The 18,118-nt window shown below is 34.3% G+C and overlaps 1 protein-coding gene across 1 annotated transcript in view; it reads left to right on the forward strand.

The window, feature by feature from the left end:
* Nucleotides 1-18,118, forward strand: part of LOC149786015 (E3 ubiquitin-protein ligase rnf213-alpha-like) — a 431,187-nt gene that overhangs the window by 115,143 nt on the left and 297,926 nt on the right. The window contains exons 18-20 of the mRNA XM_089978093.1: nt 6,463-7,034; nt 9,233-9,386; nt 10,185-10,402. Coding sequence (XP_089834219.1) covers nt 6,463-7,034; nt 9,233-9,386; nt 10,185-10,402 — 944 coding nt within the window. The remainder of the gene's footprint in view (nt 1-6,462; nt 7,035-9,232; nt 9,387-10,184; nt 10,403-18,118) is intronic.

Genomic DNA, 18,118 nt, shown 5'->3' on the forward strand with positions numbered 1-18,118 from the left:
TCCCATTTGCCAATATGTTATTTAGAAAAGACTGTAGCAAACTTGCATTAACTCTTTAATATTTCTGATACCTATTGCCATCAAACATTTAATGGGTCATTCATCAAAACTGTCACTGTCTTAATAGGGGTAACTTGTGAGCTCCTGCAGGTCTAGAATGTTGATGTAATTTCTTTTCAAATTCATTACTTTGTAAATATAAATTATAAAAACATCTGCCTCATAAATCCAGCTCTCTGAAGGTAAAATAGATACTAGCCATGTCTTTTGGCTTCTTAAGTATTAAAAAGTGCTAAAATATTGCCTGCAGCATACCAAGACAGAAGTCAGATAAATGTGGTCTCCCCTTGGGTAAAGGGATTGATTCCTTTCATCATTTGAATGCTTCCACTTAAGCTTTCAGCATTCTGGCTCAAACACAGTCAATCCTGCTACATAAGTTGCTAGTAAATAGTGCTTACATAGTTTCAGTGGTCATTCCCATTTCCAAGCATAACGTTTGCACTATAAAAGTCATGTAGGGGTTAGCAGCCAGGTGTTTCCTCACCAGACAGCATTTCCTTGCTACTTAAAGCAGTCATTCTGGCATAATGACTGTGCAAATAATTAATTTGGTTTTGCAAGAAAGACATTGATATGGAAAATACACAACACATAAACTGATTTGTAAATAGGCCTTATCGTATAATATTAACCATACTCAAGTCAGTATGTCAGTGTAATTATAAACTGTCCACTGATAGTTATTTTGAGAATTTGAATAAAACCACAATATTGCTTACAAATTTGTTGTAGGGGTAAGCGTTGAAAAAGTGTTGGGGGAATGCCTTCATTACTAACCTAAAGAAATGGTCAGAAAAGAATGATGTAGACCTAATTTTACCCAAGATTTGCTTTAGTTTATCAAATATGCTGCATACTAATAGTGTTTGGATTAATATAATAACATGCTCTTCAAACGTATTGTTTCTGATGCAAAAACTCAAACTTATCTTTCAAAAACACTACTCATTTCTGTCTTATAAGTGGATTGCAATTATAGTATGTAATAAAAAGAGCTAATGTGTTATAACAGTATGGGAAAGACTGCACAAATCTGTATGTACAAAATGCATTCTGATTCATAAAAAATGAACAGATAGTCTCCATCAAATATCCATTCATGTTTGAAAACATTAACAGGCATTTAATCATTTGGCCCTGGAGAGAGAGTCATGGAGAGATATGCTTCCCTCTTCATGTCAGCATTGCTCCAAGATCATTTGGCAGTCCTCAAAATCAGTCATTGTCTTTCAATCTTTGACTGAATGGCCACATGAAGGAGATCAGATATAGGGTGCAAAAGCCTCTCATAGTCCCATGCTTCGTATCCCAGGAGGGACCAGAGAAGTAGGAAGGACTCCTTTAAGAGAAACCTGATAGGGAAATCTTCCTCCAAACTCTTCCACTAGGACCCAGTTCCTAGAGCAAGAGACAAAATAATGTAGGAAAGATGGAAGGACTGATTTCAGCTTCATTTTTCTTCCCAATAGTCAGCAGAAAATAATGCTTTACTTGTGCTGTTCATTTTAGAGATCGCTGTGGGGGAAGATTTATGAGGACCATACATTTTGAAAGTTGTTTCAGATGACTTCTAGATCAAATTCCTTGACCCTCCACTGTTATCAAAGGCTCCCTTTGCAAAGGACATCCCCAGAAGCCCATACAAAGCTGACATCCTGCAGCAAGAAAACATCCTCACTCCTCACAAAAAGGGCAGTAGCAATCATTCATAACACAAATTCACTGTCATTTTACTCCTAAATTCTCAACAATAGGATGGAAACCCAAAGGTTGGTCCTCAATGACATTCAAGATGGAAATTTTGATACAATCAGACACAACCAAGAAGCATCACTTCATACTCGTGTTCCCAGCTTTTCCTGAAATTCTGTAGTCTTGCTTTCAAGCACATCATATATACAATTTCAGGCTCTTCTCTTCAGTCTGAATGCATATTTACCAAAGTCGTGGACCAGTTTGTGTCAAACATCAGAACCACCACCACATCCCTGACATTGGATTACCTAAATGACATTCACCAAAAGCAAAAGATGAACAATCTTTTGTATAAATGACATAAAGTCCTTTGTTTCTGTCTTGCTTTGAATTCCTTATCAGCAAAGAAACACATCTGATCTCATTCAGTCATAACAAATCATTCATCAGGACGTGAAGGTCACAGTCTATCTGATTTACATTGCCTCCCTCAAGAACATGACTGTGGTGTCTTCCAGCTACTTTGATAGTTGACTTTCAACAAATGATTTCTTTGCCTCTTGGGTCTTCTCAGTAGATGTGTATCTTCTCTTTCTGGGTCACTTGTACATGAGACTTTGCAGATGATCCTTTTATCATAGTGGTGGGAGATATTTTATCGACTGGACGATATGTTTTAGATCACATGAGGTCCCATATCAGCAAATAGGACCTCTTCACTGATGGCATTCATCCTGCTTCAGAATAGACTTTTGGAAATCAGTCTGCATGGATGCCCGCTTTTCAAAAAATTGGTTGGTTTTTTTTCCTTCATGCACACTCCATTCACATCAATATGCTGAAGGTGAAGGCCACATTTTCAATCATATTAATGGATACTATCAGGAAGGGGCAGTCTAATTAAAAAAGTTTGGTTTCATCAGGTATGTCTAGTGGCAAATGGGAATTAAGTCCTCAAGTCTCTGCCTTTTGCATTTGGTGTCAGTGACAATAGATTCACATTCAAATCTGCCAGACTCCAGGAGGACAGGTTTTATGTCCTAGGGGATCTTAGTCCAGATGGAATCAACTGATTGAGACTGAACAGTCCATTAAACCCTCTTTCATTTCTTGAATATACACTTATGGGGGTAAACATTTTATGGGCCTCGTAGCAAAGTGAGACAGTCTCAGTACATCTGATTCACAAGGTCATTCAGAAAGCAAGGGAATACAACGCAGACTAATCCTGATTATTTCTCTCAAGTGGAAGAAATCATGAGTCAACAAATCACCTGAATCTAATGGTGGAGCTTCAATGGAAAATCCTGTCTTCTCCATAATGCAGGTTTTCTGTCCCAACCCAGAAATTCTGAACATGTACACTTGGCTTGTATCAAGGAAGCCATTGGAAAAAAATATTTCTGTGAATAAAGAAATAATTGATTAGACAAGAAGCTCCACCAATTTCAAAGTCTGTGGTGGTCTAAGTACTTTTTCTGACAGTGTTGTGAGCAGAGAAACCTCTCTCACATTAAAGCCTTGGTACCACAGATAGCAGATTTACTCCTTTGTCTTTTAGAGGAGATGTTAATAACAATCAATGGTTACTGCATTTATGATTATGCATTTATGTCGATGACTCATATATTCCAGAATGATTAATCTCTGTGTGGTAATTGCTGTATGTGTAAAGTATAAAATGACTTACCTTGCTGTTGTACTTATGTGTCATCCAGTTCGGAAATTTAGTTGTGATTGATTTTGCTTGCTTTAGAGATGATTCACACTGCTAAATTTATGTTGCTCCTAACTTTAACATTACAACTTCAGTAGAAATCATGTTTTATAGATGGTTCACACTGCTAAATTTACATTGCTCCTAACTTTAACCTTACAACTTCAATAGAAGTCCTGTTCTGCATTTTATTTGGGAAGTAAAAATTTAACTTCAAAGAAACTTTGGTATGGACCATGACGTGAACCATGAAATAGCAAATAAACTTTAATTAAGAGGGCTTAAACAGTCTTATTTTAGGTAATAAAGTGTTGGTTGGTTGATTGTGGATTTTATGGCTCACCACTGTAAAGCTATATAGCAGTTATAAATTATGGTGATGAACAGGACATACGTTGGTTAAAAATACTCAAAAGAAAAAAGGTTACACACAAACTATATTTTAGAGTAAATTTTAACTTCCTTCAAGAAATTTAAAATACAAGGTACATTTACTGTATCAGAAAGTTCCCTTATGTGCTGAACATTGTAGTTATGATCAAGTGTAGGTTCATCAGAACAATCATAAAGTGCACTCGGGTAGGTCTTCTCCCATTAATATGTAGGAGTGAGTTATATAAATATGACCAATCGTACTTCTTGCAATAACTAACACATCCTTACAGATGGTTCTGTTGGAAGGAGGCCATTTGTCTAAGGTAGGTTTCATCACATGGAGTTTTTTTTATTGATAGCATCATTCGAAGATGCATGCCACTTTATAAATAAGATTTTTTTTAATACTAAATTTAAAATCAGTATATGGCATTTTAAAAACAGATGTTTGTAGAGATAGGGCTATTTTAGCAGTGCAGTCTGCTCTGTCATTACCTTTAATACCGACATGGCTGGGTAACCAATAGTATATTATATTGTAAGAGGTACATAGCTTCATATGTTTGATGAGAATATTGGTCAATAATGGGGTTTCCAACTTCCTTTTATGTAGTGACTGCAGTACTGATAGTAAATTGGAGAAGATGATAGAGTTTAGAATATATTTGGTTTTGATATATATCAGGGCAAGGTCTATCATAATTGTTGTTTCTTCGAAACAGATCTCTTATCTAACTTAGGTTACTTTGGTAATGTTTCACCTGTTTACTTTTTTTTGGAAATAAGCCTAATGGACTGTTCCACAGCAATGGTGAAATGACTGAAAACAAAATCACCCAAGTTATTGTCAGTCATTTAAGTAACCATTGGTGTTTATCTCTGATTGCTTTGTCCATTTAATCACTTCTTCAACAGCAAACTGTATAAACTGCCCCATAGCGATAATTTTTGATGAGTATGAAGCATGAAGCCACTTGAATTACGATTGCTTCTTGATTAACTAGTTACAAGTTACATGCAAATATGACAATGTCAAGGAAGGTCTCTTGCTTTTAAAGATTTACAGGAAGTTATGTTTTAATAAGCATGACCATATTAGGGTGTTTGGGAGTACAAGATGGTGTTTATCATGTGATACATTGTGATCTGGCAGGTATGGATCAGTTATGATAAACCAGTGATTAATCTTAAAATTTCAGCCAATTCCCAAAGCTAATCACAAGTAAAAAGCGTCACTTTATATTCATTTATTCCAGATAATGTACACATTGGGCATGGTTCACAAACTTTTATTTTTGTGTGAAAATGTAAAATTGATCAGAAATAGTGTTTGTTCCATGAAACAACTTTATGTTTTCACAAGATGGGACCTTTTTGAGAAATGGCTAATAATCATCCTGAACAAGTATTGTCAGTGGCACATTTGTATCAGATTATACGTTCAAGAATTATTGCCAGAAACTATTTAAGTGTTTTGAGACAGTGTTATTAGTTGTGCTTAAAGATTACATTACATTATGTCAACAGAGTTTTATGTACTAAACATTTAAATGTTTAGGCCTGTGCTTTTGGTGTGAATAGAAGTTATTATAAATAAAAAGAAAGTTGAAAAGCTATTGTATAGCATGATCAGATTTCTTTAGAAATTGGAACGTTTTAAAATCAGTGTTTGTCACATGATAACAGTTCGCATTTTCGTACAGTCAAGCTAAGGTGTATTCTGGAGGCTCTTGTTTCATACATGTAATATATTCCAGATTTTCCAGGAGTCTCCCAGAAAGTCTTTAAAAGTTTCAGTGTTCCAGCCATGAGAGAAAAGGGGTATAAAAGACTCTAGTTTTTATTGGTTGTTTTCCCTGTGCATTTACAGAAGATTGAGAAAAGAAAAAAAATTTTTTTGGGTGCATTGGACCCATGATTTTTGAGTGCTGACCCATTTTTATTCCAAATTTCACACTTATCCTACTTTTTGCAAGGGTTTATCTGTCTGTATGAAGTTCAAAGTGCTGAAACATCTAAAACATATTACTCCTTACATAGACTTATTTGCACTTTGGGCTAGTCACATTTATGTTTTGAACTTGTTGAAGATCTAGGTAAACATATATAAAATATTCAGATATTTTTGTATTTCTACCTTGATCAGAATTACTCTGACTAGAGCAGTAGTGGGTTTGGTAGTGCAGATGGCCAGTTTTTAAAAGTGGAATTGGATATATTTTCAGATGCAAGGTGGTAACAGGGTAAATTAATCATGACAAAAAAATGAAAAGTATGAAGAAAATGTGCTACATTTAGTATCATTATGAAAAAACCTTGACATATTTCAAGTGAAAATGTTTCTTTACATTTAGGCATATGGACTTGTCAGAGATCAAATAATTTTTTTAAAATTTGAATTAATATTTGTAGGAATGCGCCAGTGTTAAATTGATGAATAACAAAACTTTTGTTGAATGGGTTACAAAGAAAAAACAGACTGACTCACTAACCAATGTATTTTAAGCATGTTATTTTGGTAGCATTAAGTTATTTCTAATAAAAAAGAGTTTCCAGATAGAATCATATTAATGAATGTCTATAATTGCATTATACAATTTATTCAATTTCAGTTGACACATCAGCTCTGCAGAAAAATCTAAAACAACTGTTAACTTCCAGAAGGTTGCGTGTTGTTGACATCTGTGAATCTGTAAATTTGGATTCATTGGAAGATATACTGGCCTACAAACCTCAGATAAAAGCTTTCCAATTGCCAGAGACAGTATTGAAACTTCTTGATCAATTGGAATCAAGATATAAAAGCAAAGTTTTCCTCCGGTCTTGGGAAGAGACTCCTAATAAGGACAGAGTAACCTCCCTTGAAAAGTTGTTTTCACATGTTTGGAAACCAGTCAATCAGGAATGGTTGACCACTAGTCATGACTTGGAATCAGGAATTATTACATTCCAAAGGTTTGAAGAAATTCTGGGAATCTTGTGCAAAAATGATGATTATGGACCTATTACTGAGGAAATGACTTTGCTACAAATTAGTGAACATACAAGAACAAGAAGAATAAAACAACTGAAACAATACAGACAGCTTGCACATTGTATTCAGGGTGCACAAGTCATACTTAGATTTGCAAAAGCTTTAAAACTAAAGGGAGATTTTGAAGATATCAAACAAATTGCATCCAAGGTAAGATATGGATACCTATTCCATGGTTTTATCCACTTAAGGCACATTTTGCAATACTCATTTTTAATAGTTCTGCTGGTCAAAGACACCCGCCCCCCCCCCCCCCCCCCCGCTTATGCAATGGTTCTGTAGATGTCATCTGTCAGTCATCTTCTGTCCATCATCAGCAGTCTGGCATCCCTTTTTGTGTTAACTGAACTATTTTTAGGAATGTCAAGAAACACGGCACACAATTTCATCCTGAAGCCTAGTTGTTCTTAATGAAAATAGTGCAGGTCTTGCTATCATTACTTCTCCTTGTTGGTTCAAAATGAATACCGTATTTACCGTATAAATTGGGACATGATAAAATAAAATAAAAATTCCTATCCCAGAACTTAAGGTGAAACTTTTTTCACCTAGGTCATATGCCCCAAGACTTAAGAACCGAAATAAATTTGTATTGCATTTGTGCTGCCCCACCCACTGCACATTGTACTAAAATAGATAAACAAAATGCTTATTTGATAATAAGAAGAAAGAAACTAACCTTGTATTGTTATCATTTATTCCTTTTTTTCAAACATGAGCAATAAAGAATAAAATATATCCACAAAATCCTTATATGTAGTGTAGGCTTCCATACACATGTATCATTATGTCTGATAACACATGAGACATTTGTTCATTTGCATGAACATTGAGAAACAAATCATGTTTGGTTGTGCTCAAAGGTTTGAATATGTTATCTGACTGAAAATTGGATCCAGCAAAATTGCAAACAAGAGGGAAATAATCAACCGATATCTTGAAGACAACTGTAATTCATGCTTGATATGGTGTTAGGTGCAAAATAACCAATATTGAATTATGTCCAGGTCAACTGTATGACAGTATCTCGCAAATAAAAATCATTATTTGAAAACACATTCACTTGAGTGCAAGTGACAATCTTTTCGCTAGCACGGGTTACAAAAATATCATTAAAGCAAGTTATTGCTGTGTATACTATTTACCCACAGAGATCAATGCCCCTTTGTTTTAATTATAACTACAGATGCCAGGCACATAGAACCCAGGTGGTGAATAAACACAATTGGCTCTGAGCAGTAATATGGGGTTTTCACTGAAAAACTTTAAATGGTATTTAGTTGGGCCTTAGTGAAGATGGTGTGGATTGAACTTCAATGTGGCCATCAAGGCAGCCATCTTGAATTTGTGTTATCTGCCAGTTCTCCAAGATGGCTGGTCATTTCATAGAAACATTTTGATTGTGATATGCTGTTTGTTCTAAATAAAAATTATACTTATCTGACCTCCAGCTTGGCTGCTATGGTGGTTATGTTGAAATCTTGTTATGGTCATAATGACATGTAGTTTTCAACATGGGTTTGATCATTAGTGCCAATGATGTTGATTTTGCCCCCAACGTGGATGCCACTATGGTCATTTTGAAAATCTTGTTGTTGCTGCTCATCCTGAATGGATGGTCATATTGACATGGGCTTTTTATTAAAAAACTTCAAAATGAGACTGATGCCAATCTGACTTCCAACATTGATGTCATGGTAACCATCTTAACTATCTGCTCTGACTGCTTCTTCTGAATGGACCATGATCATATTAACATGAAGTTTTCACTGTAATTCTTTTTCTAGTATGTAATTGACCATAAATAATAGTGACTTTATATTAAGGTTACCAATATGGCAGGTTTGACTTTATTTCAGGATTTTTTCTTTTCTTTTTAAATAAAATATGGGGTGATTAATAACCTGTAGAATTAATTAACAGTTATGCATAAATTTAATTTCTTTCTGAATGGAACTCATCCACACATTGCTCCACAGACATGATATGTCTTCTATCAGCTTTAAGGTTCACCATTATAAAATTTTGCTCTGGGGCTAAACATTCTGAACTACAGTACCAGCCTATAAGTATGGTGCAATCTAATGCCATTTGTTGAAAGACTAGAGTGATGGGTGAGTTCCAGTAGGTGTGGCATATGCAGTAATTTAATAAATAAATACCACTCATGGAAAACAGCATGTGTTATACTATATCAATCATTGTAGTGACACTCACATTGTCATCTTTCCAGTGACTTCTGTTACATATGCAAGATATAAAATTTGTTATTTATTGCACTCTGTCTTACAACAATTAATAGATTACTGTATTATCCTTTAATATGTATATATTTTTTGCTCTCATAGGGTAAAGGTGGAACAACAAAAATGAAAGATTTTAAGAAAAGACTGATGAAGACATGTGAACTTCTGAATGATTTGACATTAGAAAGATCCGCTTGTCTTGAGGCTGTTATCAAGAGCAAGAAACTCCTGAAGTGGTTAAAGGACTCCATGAAAAGTAATAATAATAATAATAATGGTAGTAGAGCAATAGTAGCTTTCATTTTGAGAAGGCAAACCAGTTTTTAAAAAAACAACTTATAAACCTTGGAACCTTCAGTTTTAATACAGTCAAGTATTTCATAAAAAGACTATATAAGTAGAGTAGATGACTTTTTATGTAATTAAAAATGATGTCATTGAGCTGTTTCTTTTGTTACAGTTACATTTTAATTAATCTACTGCTTTGTAGCTCAAACCCTAACACATGCTGATACATACGGTTGGATGACAAACAGGTGTGAGCATCACATGATTTCCATTTGCACTTGAAGCTTATTGGACTGACAGGCCCAGTGTCCATCACCTATCCAGCTTGCCACTATATATCATATACAAATTCATAACTTCAACATTATTAACCATTTTTAATTAAATTTTTAGTATGGACTAAAACATGAACACCATTTCACTTGGGGTGAGTGTCAACATTAGATACCATGATTTTATATGATTTACTATGCTGATTGGCAGGTCAAGGTTATCTCTGCTCTTGTAATACGTCATTTAGTGTCTTTTCTCTAGCTGAGCTTGGGATGCTGTTCCATAAGAATTTTATTTGGATTTCATCTTTGTAACGGGATTGAAAGAACCTTCTTAAAATGTTTGTGAATTTTGCCGCATCTCAGCTAAGGACATGTAAATTGTCATTGTCAGTTGTTGTCATGGCTTACTAGAATATGTATTCCTCTGTTTTTCCATCTGTCTTTTGGTTTGATTTTCTGTTCTGTTTATGTTTTTCTACTCATTTTTACAGGTCTGAAGGAACTGTTGGTATTTGTGGATTTAGCCAGCATCTCAGCCGGGGATGGTGACATGGAGATTGCTAAGGTCAACTGTCTTCATACAGCCATAACAGGATATGCTCCCCTCATTTTTGATCTGGATGAAAAATCTGGGTATGAGATCTTACTTCAGAAATGCAGTATGGTGTGGAAGGCATTAGAGGCTGATGCAGCACTTCCCAAAAAGCTAGTGAGTTTTGTCCCTTTTTTTATGCTTCATATGCTAGCATCTTGATTTTATCCTGTCTGTTTGTACTTCTTTATATCAGTCAATCTGTCCCAAGAAATTTGATAGCAGATTACAGAAATACTTCTTGATGCAGACAATTAAAATTTGTTAGGTTTAGAACCATATGTAAATGACTTGATTAAATTTTTAAATTTATAAAGCAATTTTCCACATTTTTAATGCCCCCTACACTCTGTCTATAAAGGTGGTATATGCTTCTACTTATGTCCTTTTTGTCCTGTCCTCTCATAACAAGTTGATCCAAATTTTATTTCCACTCAGTTTCTTTAGAGGGACTTTTTGGATTAGAGTGAAAGTTAAAAAGATCTGGATCACAATTTTTTCTGGCAAATTTTGTTTAGTGATGGATCTTGTTTCACTTAGAACTTTGCCCTTCAGTTTATTTCCTACTTAAGAACTTTTGCAGGAATTTTTAGATTAAACATTTTTATTAAAAAGGTGCATTTTAAGTTAAATTTTCATTGTTTTTGGGGGAATAAAATTATTGTATCATAGCCCTTGTTTGACTAATCACATGGAACTTCAATTTCTGCTCAATAGTTTTTGTTTACATTGGTCCCCCTCTTATAATACCACCCCTTCTGCACCAGGAAAGTGGCCTTATGAGAGCAGTGGCTTGTCCAGTGAGAAGTATACGCATATATCTGTATGAAGCAAGATATCTACATGTAACTCTGCATTTAATATCTTTATTTAAAAGTAACATTAACTATCAAAATGTTCTTGTCTTAAGAATAGACTTGTTTAAATGAACATAGAATAATAGTTCTTAATTCTTTGGTGTGAAATATTTATCTAGTTTTGTTTGTGTCATTTTGTACACAGCTTTCCTTTTGTCTTTTTAAGAATGTCCTGTGTTTTCATAATTAAATCCACAAGTTTGACATTATTTGTAATAAGACCATATGGTTAAAAGATGGTATTTGGCCCAAAAGTGTCTCATCAAAGAATCAAATTTGACTTGGTCAAAATTCCTGAACAATAATTGTTTTGTGAACTTAAGCATCTTTGACCTATAGATTTTTCATGTTTTATTGAAAAGTTGACCTAAAATGCATTTTTTCTGCATTAGTTTTACTTAAATTGGGAAGAGGTTATGGAGACTACAGGGTGCATGTAACATCTAAGTAAAGAAAAGGTTATAACCTTTATTATTTTATGTAAAATAACATATTTAGAACTTAAATAAAAACTATAGCTTGTTTTAGTACTAATGGGCACAGCTAAAGAATAAGACAGTTTTTTTCTGACATTAGTTAAAACTTACTTTATTACTAGCGTAACTTGTATCTATTTCACATAACAAATGAAAATACTTATATTATTTTGACAGAGTTGATTACTTTGATTCATACATAAGCAATTAAACACATTTTCTTGCCTTCTAAGAACACGATATGGTAAAAATATTAATTGGTTAACTAATTACATAGAAGAGGGTTATGGACGCTACATGAACTCTCATTTGAAAATTACAACACAAATTATGATTGAGATAATGTATTATAAGTTGCTGCTTAACTTCTTTGATAGTGGGCATACAATGACTGGAAAAAATAAGTGATACAGATACAGCTCTTTTATCAAAAGTAACATTTCTTGTGACAAATTCTACTAAAATTCAAAAGTAACATTTCTTGTGACAAATTCTACTAAAATTCAAAAGTAACATTTCTTGTGACAAATTCTACTAAAATTCAAAAGTAACATCTCTTGTGACAAATTCTACTAAAATTCAAAAGTAACATTTCTTGTGACAAATTCTACTAAAACTCAAAAGTAACATTTCTTGTGACAAATTCTATTAAAACTCAAAAGTAACATTTCTTGTGACAAATTCTACTAAAATTCAAAAGTAACATTTCTTGTGACAAATTCGACTAAAATTTGAAAATAAACCATATTCTCGCAGACTTGGATGGAATTTTCACCTGAATATTATTTGCTTGAGGAAAAATTAATAACAAACTCCAACTTATAGTTTTAAAACATGATCAATGGGAGTTTTGTGGAATTAAACATGGCTGTTAATGGTACTGTCTGAAGGTTACAGACACTAAATAATGATTCATTTATCCCAGTATATGCCAAAATTGATGTTTTAAGTGTCCAATGCAGTGTATCTGTGGTCAGCAAGAAAATTAACTACCTGGGTGTAAGAAATAAGCTATGTCATTGCTTAATATTTTCTAGAGTACATGAATTTAATTTAGATACACTATTAGAAACAAGCCTGTCCATAAAGTTTCATTTGTTCTGTCTTAAATTCATTCAGTTCTGTGGCATTAAATTTAAAATGCCCCCTTTCACTGAAAAGTTCGAGTTCTTTTGATGTTGAAACAAAATGCTGTATTGGTTCACATGAAATATTTTCTTTATAAGATTCTGGCCAGACATAAATATTTCCTGCTTTTTCATGTATTGCACAGGGATAGTCCTGGCTTTTAAAAAGCTGTCGCCAAAAAAATCGCCAACCTCAATATTTTGTTGCCAATTTTCAAAAAGTGTCGCCAGAACAAGTAGTGTACATTTTTTCAAGTGTTAATTTAGTCTGTTAATGTAACAGGCAATGAAATTTACAAAAGATGAGTTAGTTAATACTCTAATTACAACAAGCATTAACAAAAGGTTACAAAGTGTTGCATGAAGATCTGTCGCGATTTTAGGGCTGCCCACTTGTTGAATGCAGTTTTAAAGTCTAATTTTTCACATCTGTAAATGCTGATTCTCATTAAATTCTCAAAAGATGAGATGCAGAGTTTATTTCTGATGTCAGTTTTTATGAGGTTCATCTTACTGAATCCACGTTCACAGTCTACAGTGCTGACAGGTGACACCAGTAGTCTCTCAGCAGCCCCCCCCACCTTATGGCTAGCTTCACAAAGCTTGTAGTGAATTGCTTCCTAAATCCCAAGAATGATCACTGAATGCTGTATAAATTTTCTCGACAAGCAAAATAGGATCTCCATTCCCACGAATGAAACTTACATGAGTCAACACCTGGCAATATTGGACCGTATATGTAAGCATAAATTCACACCCAATTTAGGGGTTCTTTCACTCCTGTATTTTGAGAAATAAATAACTATTATTAATTATGCAAAACTGTTTTTTTTTTTGCTATTTCTTGTTGCGGAGTTTAAGTCTCTGCAGCTGTAACACGGATTGATGGCAAAAGGAAAAGATCAATGAGTAAAATGCTGCGCTGGCGACAGATATAATTGTGATTGAGATTTTTTCCATTTGCTTTGTATTTATACGCAGAAGTCGGTGCTTCAAAGGTTATCAGTTTTCTATGAAGGTTCAGCAAAATTATTATATTGGTATATGTCAACAACAACAAAAAAACAACAGAAGGATTAGCCATTCAATTAATTGTATCTGTTCTATTCGCGTCTTCAGAAGTCGGTCAGTTGTAGGTATAGTTCGGTAGCATGATTGACTGTATCACAGCGTACAGTACTCAGCCCAGATGTCAGCATAAGCAGATTATGATGTAACAATGCATGGTAAAGATTGGGTTGTCAATACGAACAAAGGATTGTTTGTGTAACAGATTGATTCCAATGCATTGCTTAGTCAAGTTTGTGGCTTCCTTTCATTCTCCCTTTTAATTTATCCAGTCCAAATCCATGATTGTATGTACAAATTAAATAACCAAAAAGTCTGTCACCAAAAAAATCACCAGATGGGATATTTTTATCGCCAATAAGGAAAAAAAATCGCAATTTGCAACATTGGCGAAGCCCAGGACGATCCCTGATTGCAGTTGAAATTCAGAGTCACCAACACTTGAATTCCTGCTACAAAAATATATGTTGGACATTGCTTAGATGACTCAAGGCATACTGCCACAAACACTCCTGGCTTATTTTTAGATTTATCATCATTTTCAGGGGAAGCTGAGTATCACTGAAGTATCATTAAATGTGTTTGTAATTTAATTGGTACATGTAGTAAAATATACATTGACTAAGACTGAACAATAGAATGATGATTGTTAATATTCCATTAGTATAAACTTACAAAAATCATGATAAAAATCACTTATTTTGTCAGAAGTTTTATTTAAGTAAGTCATGAAGATATTTAACATATTTTAATCTCATTTTCTATAAAACTTGGGTTCATTTATGAATAAAGAAATGAATATTTATGTAGTGTCTATAATCTTTTCTCATCATTATAATTGTACCAATTTTCAGTGTGGTTTAGAGGTTGTCATGGCGTTTTCTTCTTACTCTTTGCATAACACACATTTATAAATGTATGGACGTCATGGAGCCACCTTTTTAGGTCATAGTATAGACCTAAAGAAGTGACTTTCATTTCATCAGGAAGTTATTTTTATACAAATTTGGATAATTTCATGGCTGAAACACACTTAGAAATGGGTATATTATATAAACTTTTTATGTACAGATATACTTCAGTTACATGATTTTTATTTTTTCCCTGAAATTACAAGACATAAGGCTAGTTTAGGTTATGGACTATACAAAAATTAGGGTTTCCAAGTTGTCTATATATACATATACTGTACCATTACTACTTGCAGACAGTTTCCTCTTCTTGCTCCATCATTCAATGTTTCTTCCATTTATTTAGAGCATCATAACAAAAGACAGGGTCCTTGAAACCCATTCATGTTTATGAATGCAGGGAGTGATTATTCTTATTTTCATTATAGTATATTTCATAATGAAATATTGCATCATAAAAATGTTATTTAAGATAAAGATGATGTAATACAGATGTCATTTTTTTTCTGTAAATATCATAATAAATCAGAAAATAATAACTCATGAACTTTGATACACTTGTTCTGGTAATACTTTATGTAGTGCCTATAACCAGTTTTATTTTACTACTGTATTGAAAGTATACAGCCTTTCTTTTCAGAAGGTTTTGTGTTATTCGAACATTTGACCCAACACTTATATGTAAAAATAATATAAGGGTTTCCATTATCCTAAAAGAAAAAAAAATGATTAAGGACACTATTGAATTTTCTAAATCCCTTTTTAATGAAATGATAAGAGCATTGACATTTTTGTAGGTTTTGCATGATAAAAATGTTGGTCTACCTGATATATACAATTAAAAATAAGTATCCAAGAATTCACATTAAATAAAATAACTGTTTCCTTCCACAGATCTGCGCATGTAATAAAAATCGTATATTAGAATTTTTTAAAATCAAAAGAAAGTACACCTCATTCTGTAGTCCATATTTGTTTTGGATTTTCAGTTATTTTATTCTTCTTGGTATAAAGATTTTTGTAAAATTGTTTCCTTCAACATGCAAAAAATGTTCAAGATCTATTTGTATCTGAAAATAGAGTTACTGTAATACATTGTTGAAAAATGAGAATTTTCAGGTGAGAGCACATAACGTCCAAAAATGGCCATTTTTATGGTATATTTTTGGATCCTGACCAAAAATGTTCACTTCTTGCCTACAAAACTTTAGGTACACTTAGGTACAGTCCTCTTCAATCAGAACCACTGAAAGAGAAAGGGGCTAGGTCAACACTCCATCCCTTTCCCAATGTCCATGTCCAATTCTGATGGGACCTGGGGACTCTCAACACCCAGGGGTGAGTTTTGAACGTCCCCTTTTCCCTCTGTTGTACAATGGTGAGTTTTCTGTGGTACCATAGGTCAGATGAATTTGCAGACAGTGGTACTTCCCTGTCACCTCAGGTGTTGTTATGAAAGGAAAAAGATGGGGGTAGCCACTCATGTCACGATGTATCAAGAGAATTTTGAGAACATGAGAGAGTTTGAAAGTACCATTTAATTCTCTTCTAATGTCACCATCTCCACCCCATCTACTGCCTTCTTTCCCTGTCCTTCCAGATCTATAGATGCTATGATCCAGTTTAGTTGAGCAATGCTTTCTCTGGCCCAGAATAAATCTGATATTCTGCTGCCTCACCACTCAGCTATGGGGTAGGGCATGATGCTGAAGGTAACAAAAGTTAATGAGGCAGAGAATTATTGAAACTGTCATTCCTGATGTTCATGGCACTTTTGACAGATCATCTCTTCAGTAGTAGAGATGTCATGGTTGATACCTCAAAAGTTTGCTTAAATATAGAAAGGATCTGTTGAGGGATGCTCCATTTGACATGGAACCCTCATTTGATGACTTAATCCCAATAGTGGCCATCCAAAATCTCAGGGATGAAGAACATTGGTCATTGGTCATAGTCCCAGACCTGGATAAATCAGAGAAGCAGTAGTTCCAGTAGAACCTCAAAACACCTTTTACAACAACTTCTCACCCTTTATTTATAAAATACTGCTGGAAAGCACCAGTCCATGAAGTCCGTGGAACCCCTCCACATTAAAGAGAGGGTCAGTTCTACAGAATCACACATGTCATACCAAGTCTCCATCTTTCTGATGTCCCAGTAGGTGCCAGACTAGATCTTTTTCTAGAAGCCTGGTCAGACGTAACAGTTGATGCATATTTCCTGTCCACAATAAGAGAGGACTACCAGATTTGATTCTGTGACACCTCCACTTCTGTGACCCCCACCATGTTCCCATCCCTCATGATATTACTTCCTTTTTTGTCAGGAGTTCTTTCAATTTTGAGCTAATCCATCTACCTAACTTCCTTTCCTAGGGATTTTAACAAGGCAATGGGAGTAATAACCACTCAGTTAAGAGTGAAATTTAAGTTCCCTTAATCCATTATGTTGACAACTGGGTGAGACACAATGTTCTTAGATGTTCTAAGGGATCTGTCACTCAGCGACTTAACTGGGGTTAATCCCCAACCAGAACTTGACACTTTCTAAAACACATTGCTTCAGTGCAAATGAATTTCCTCCCAAATCAAGGGACAATTCATGTTCCCCCTCGATCTCACAGATAATGTCATTCGTAACTAGAGTGTTGAAGAAAATGTTATTGTCTGCTCATTTGTATCTCTTTCTCTCTCTCTCTCCTGCAGACTCTGAATACAGTTGTGCCATAGTTGATCTAGTTCTGCAAGGAATATTTCATAAAAGGCCTGTCTAGTTTCAGTTGCTAACAAACTGGAAATCTCACAGGGACCCCATTTTAGCTTGGATTCCTTCATGATTCAGATTTCATTACCACCTGTGTTGATGACTAAATCAGGACAGGCTTCTGGCTGGATTTTTTTTTGTTTGAAGAGTATTTATTCAAGAAAACATTTTCTTGTACCATTTATAACAAAATAATCTATATGGAGATTCAGCAGAAGGATGGAAGCTTGTTGAAAACTGTCTCCTCTATTGCAGAGTAATTTTAACAATAATTGTCTACCGGTTTAAAATAGATAAATCATATCTAAATATAAAAGTATGCTTGAACATTTGTGGTATATGTTGGTGTTGCAAAGATCAATTAATGTTACAAAAAAGATGGGACACACTTGTGTAGTTGTGACCTGTGTGTAAACTTAAAATCATTTAGATCATTTTATGAATGTTTGCACTGTGATAAATATTAGTATATACAGTCAAACCCGGTTATCTCGATTACGTCGGGGGTGTAAAAAAATCGTCGACATAACCGGGTCCCGAGATATCCGGGTTCATAAAAACCGGTAATTTTAAAAATGTCCTTGAGCATTACTCCTGTCTCTTGCTGGTGTTTACTGGAATCCCCTCCCAC

Source organism: Sinohyriopsis cumingii, chromosome 12, assembly GCF_028554795.1.
Source record: "Sinohyriopsis cumingii isolate HCF-2022 chromosome 12, ASM2855479v2, whole genome shotgun sequence".
In the NCBI taxonomy this organism is placed as follows: Eukaryota; Metazoa; Mollusca; class Bivalvia; order Unionida; family Unionidae; genus Sinohyriopsis; species Sinohyriopsis cumingii.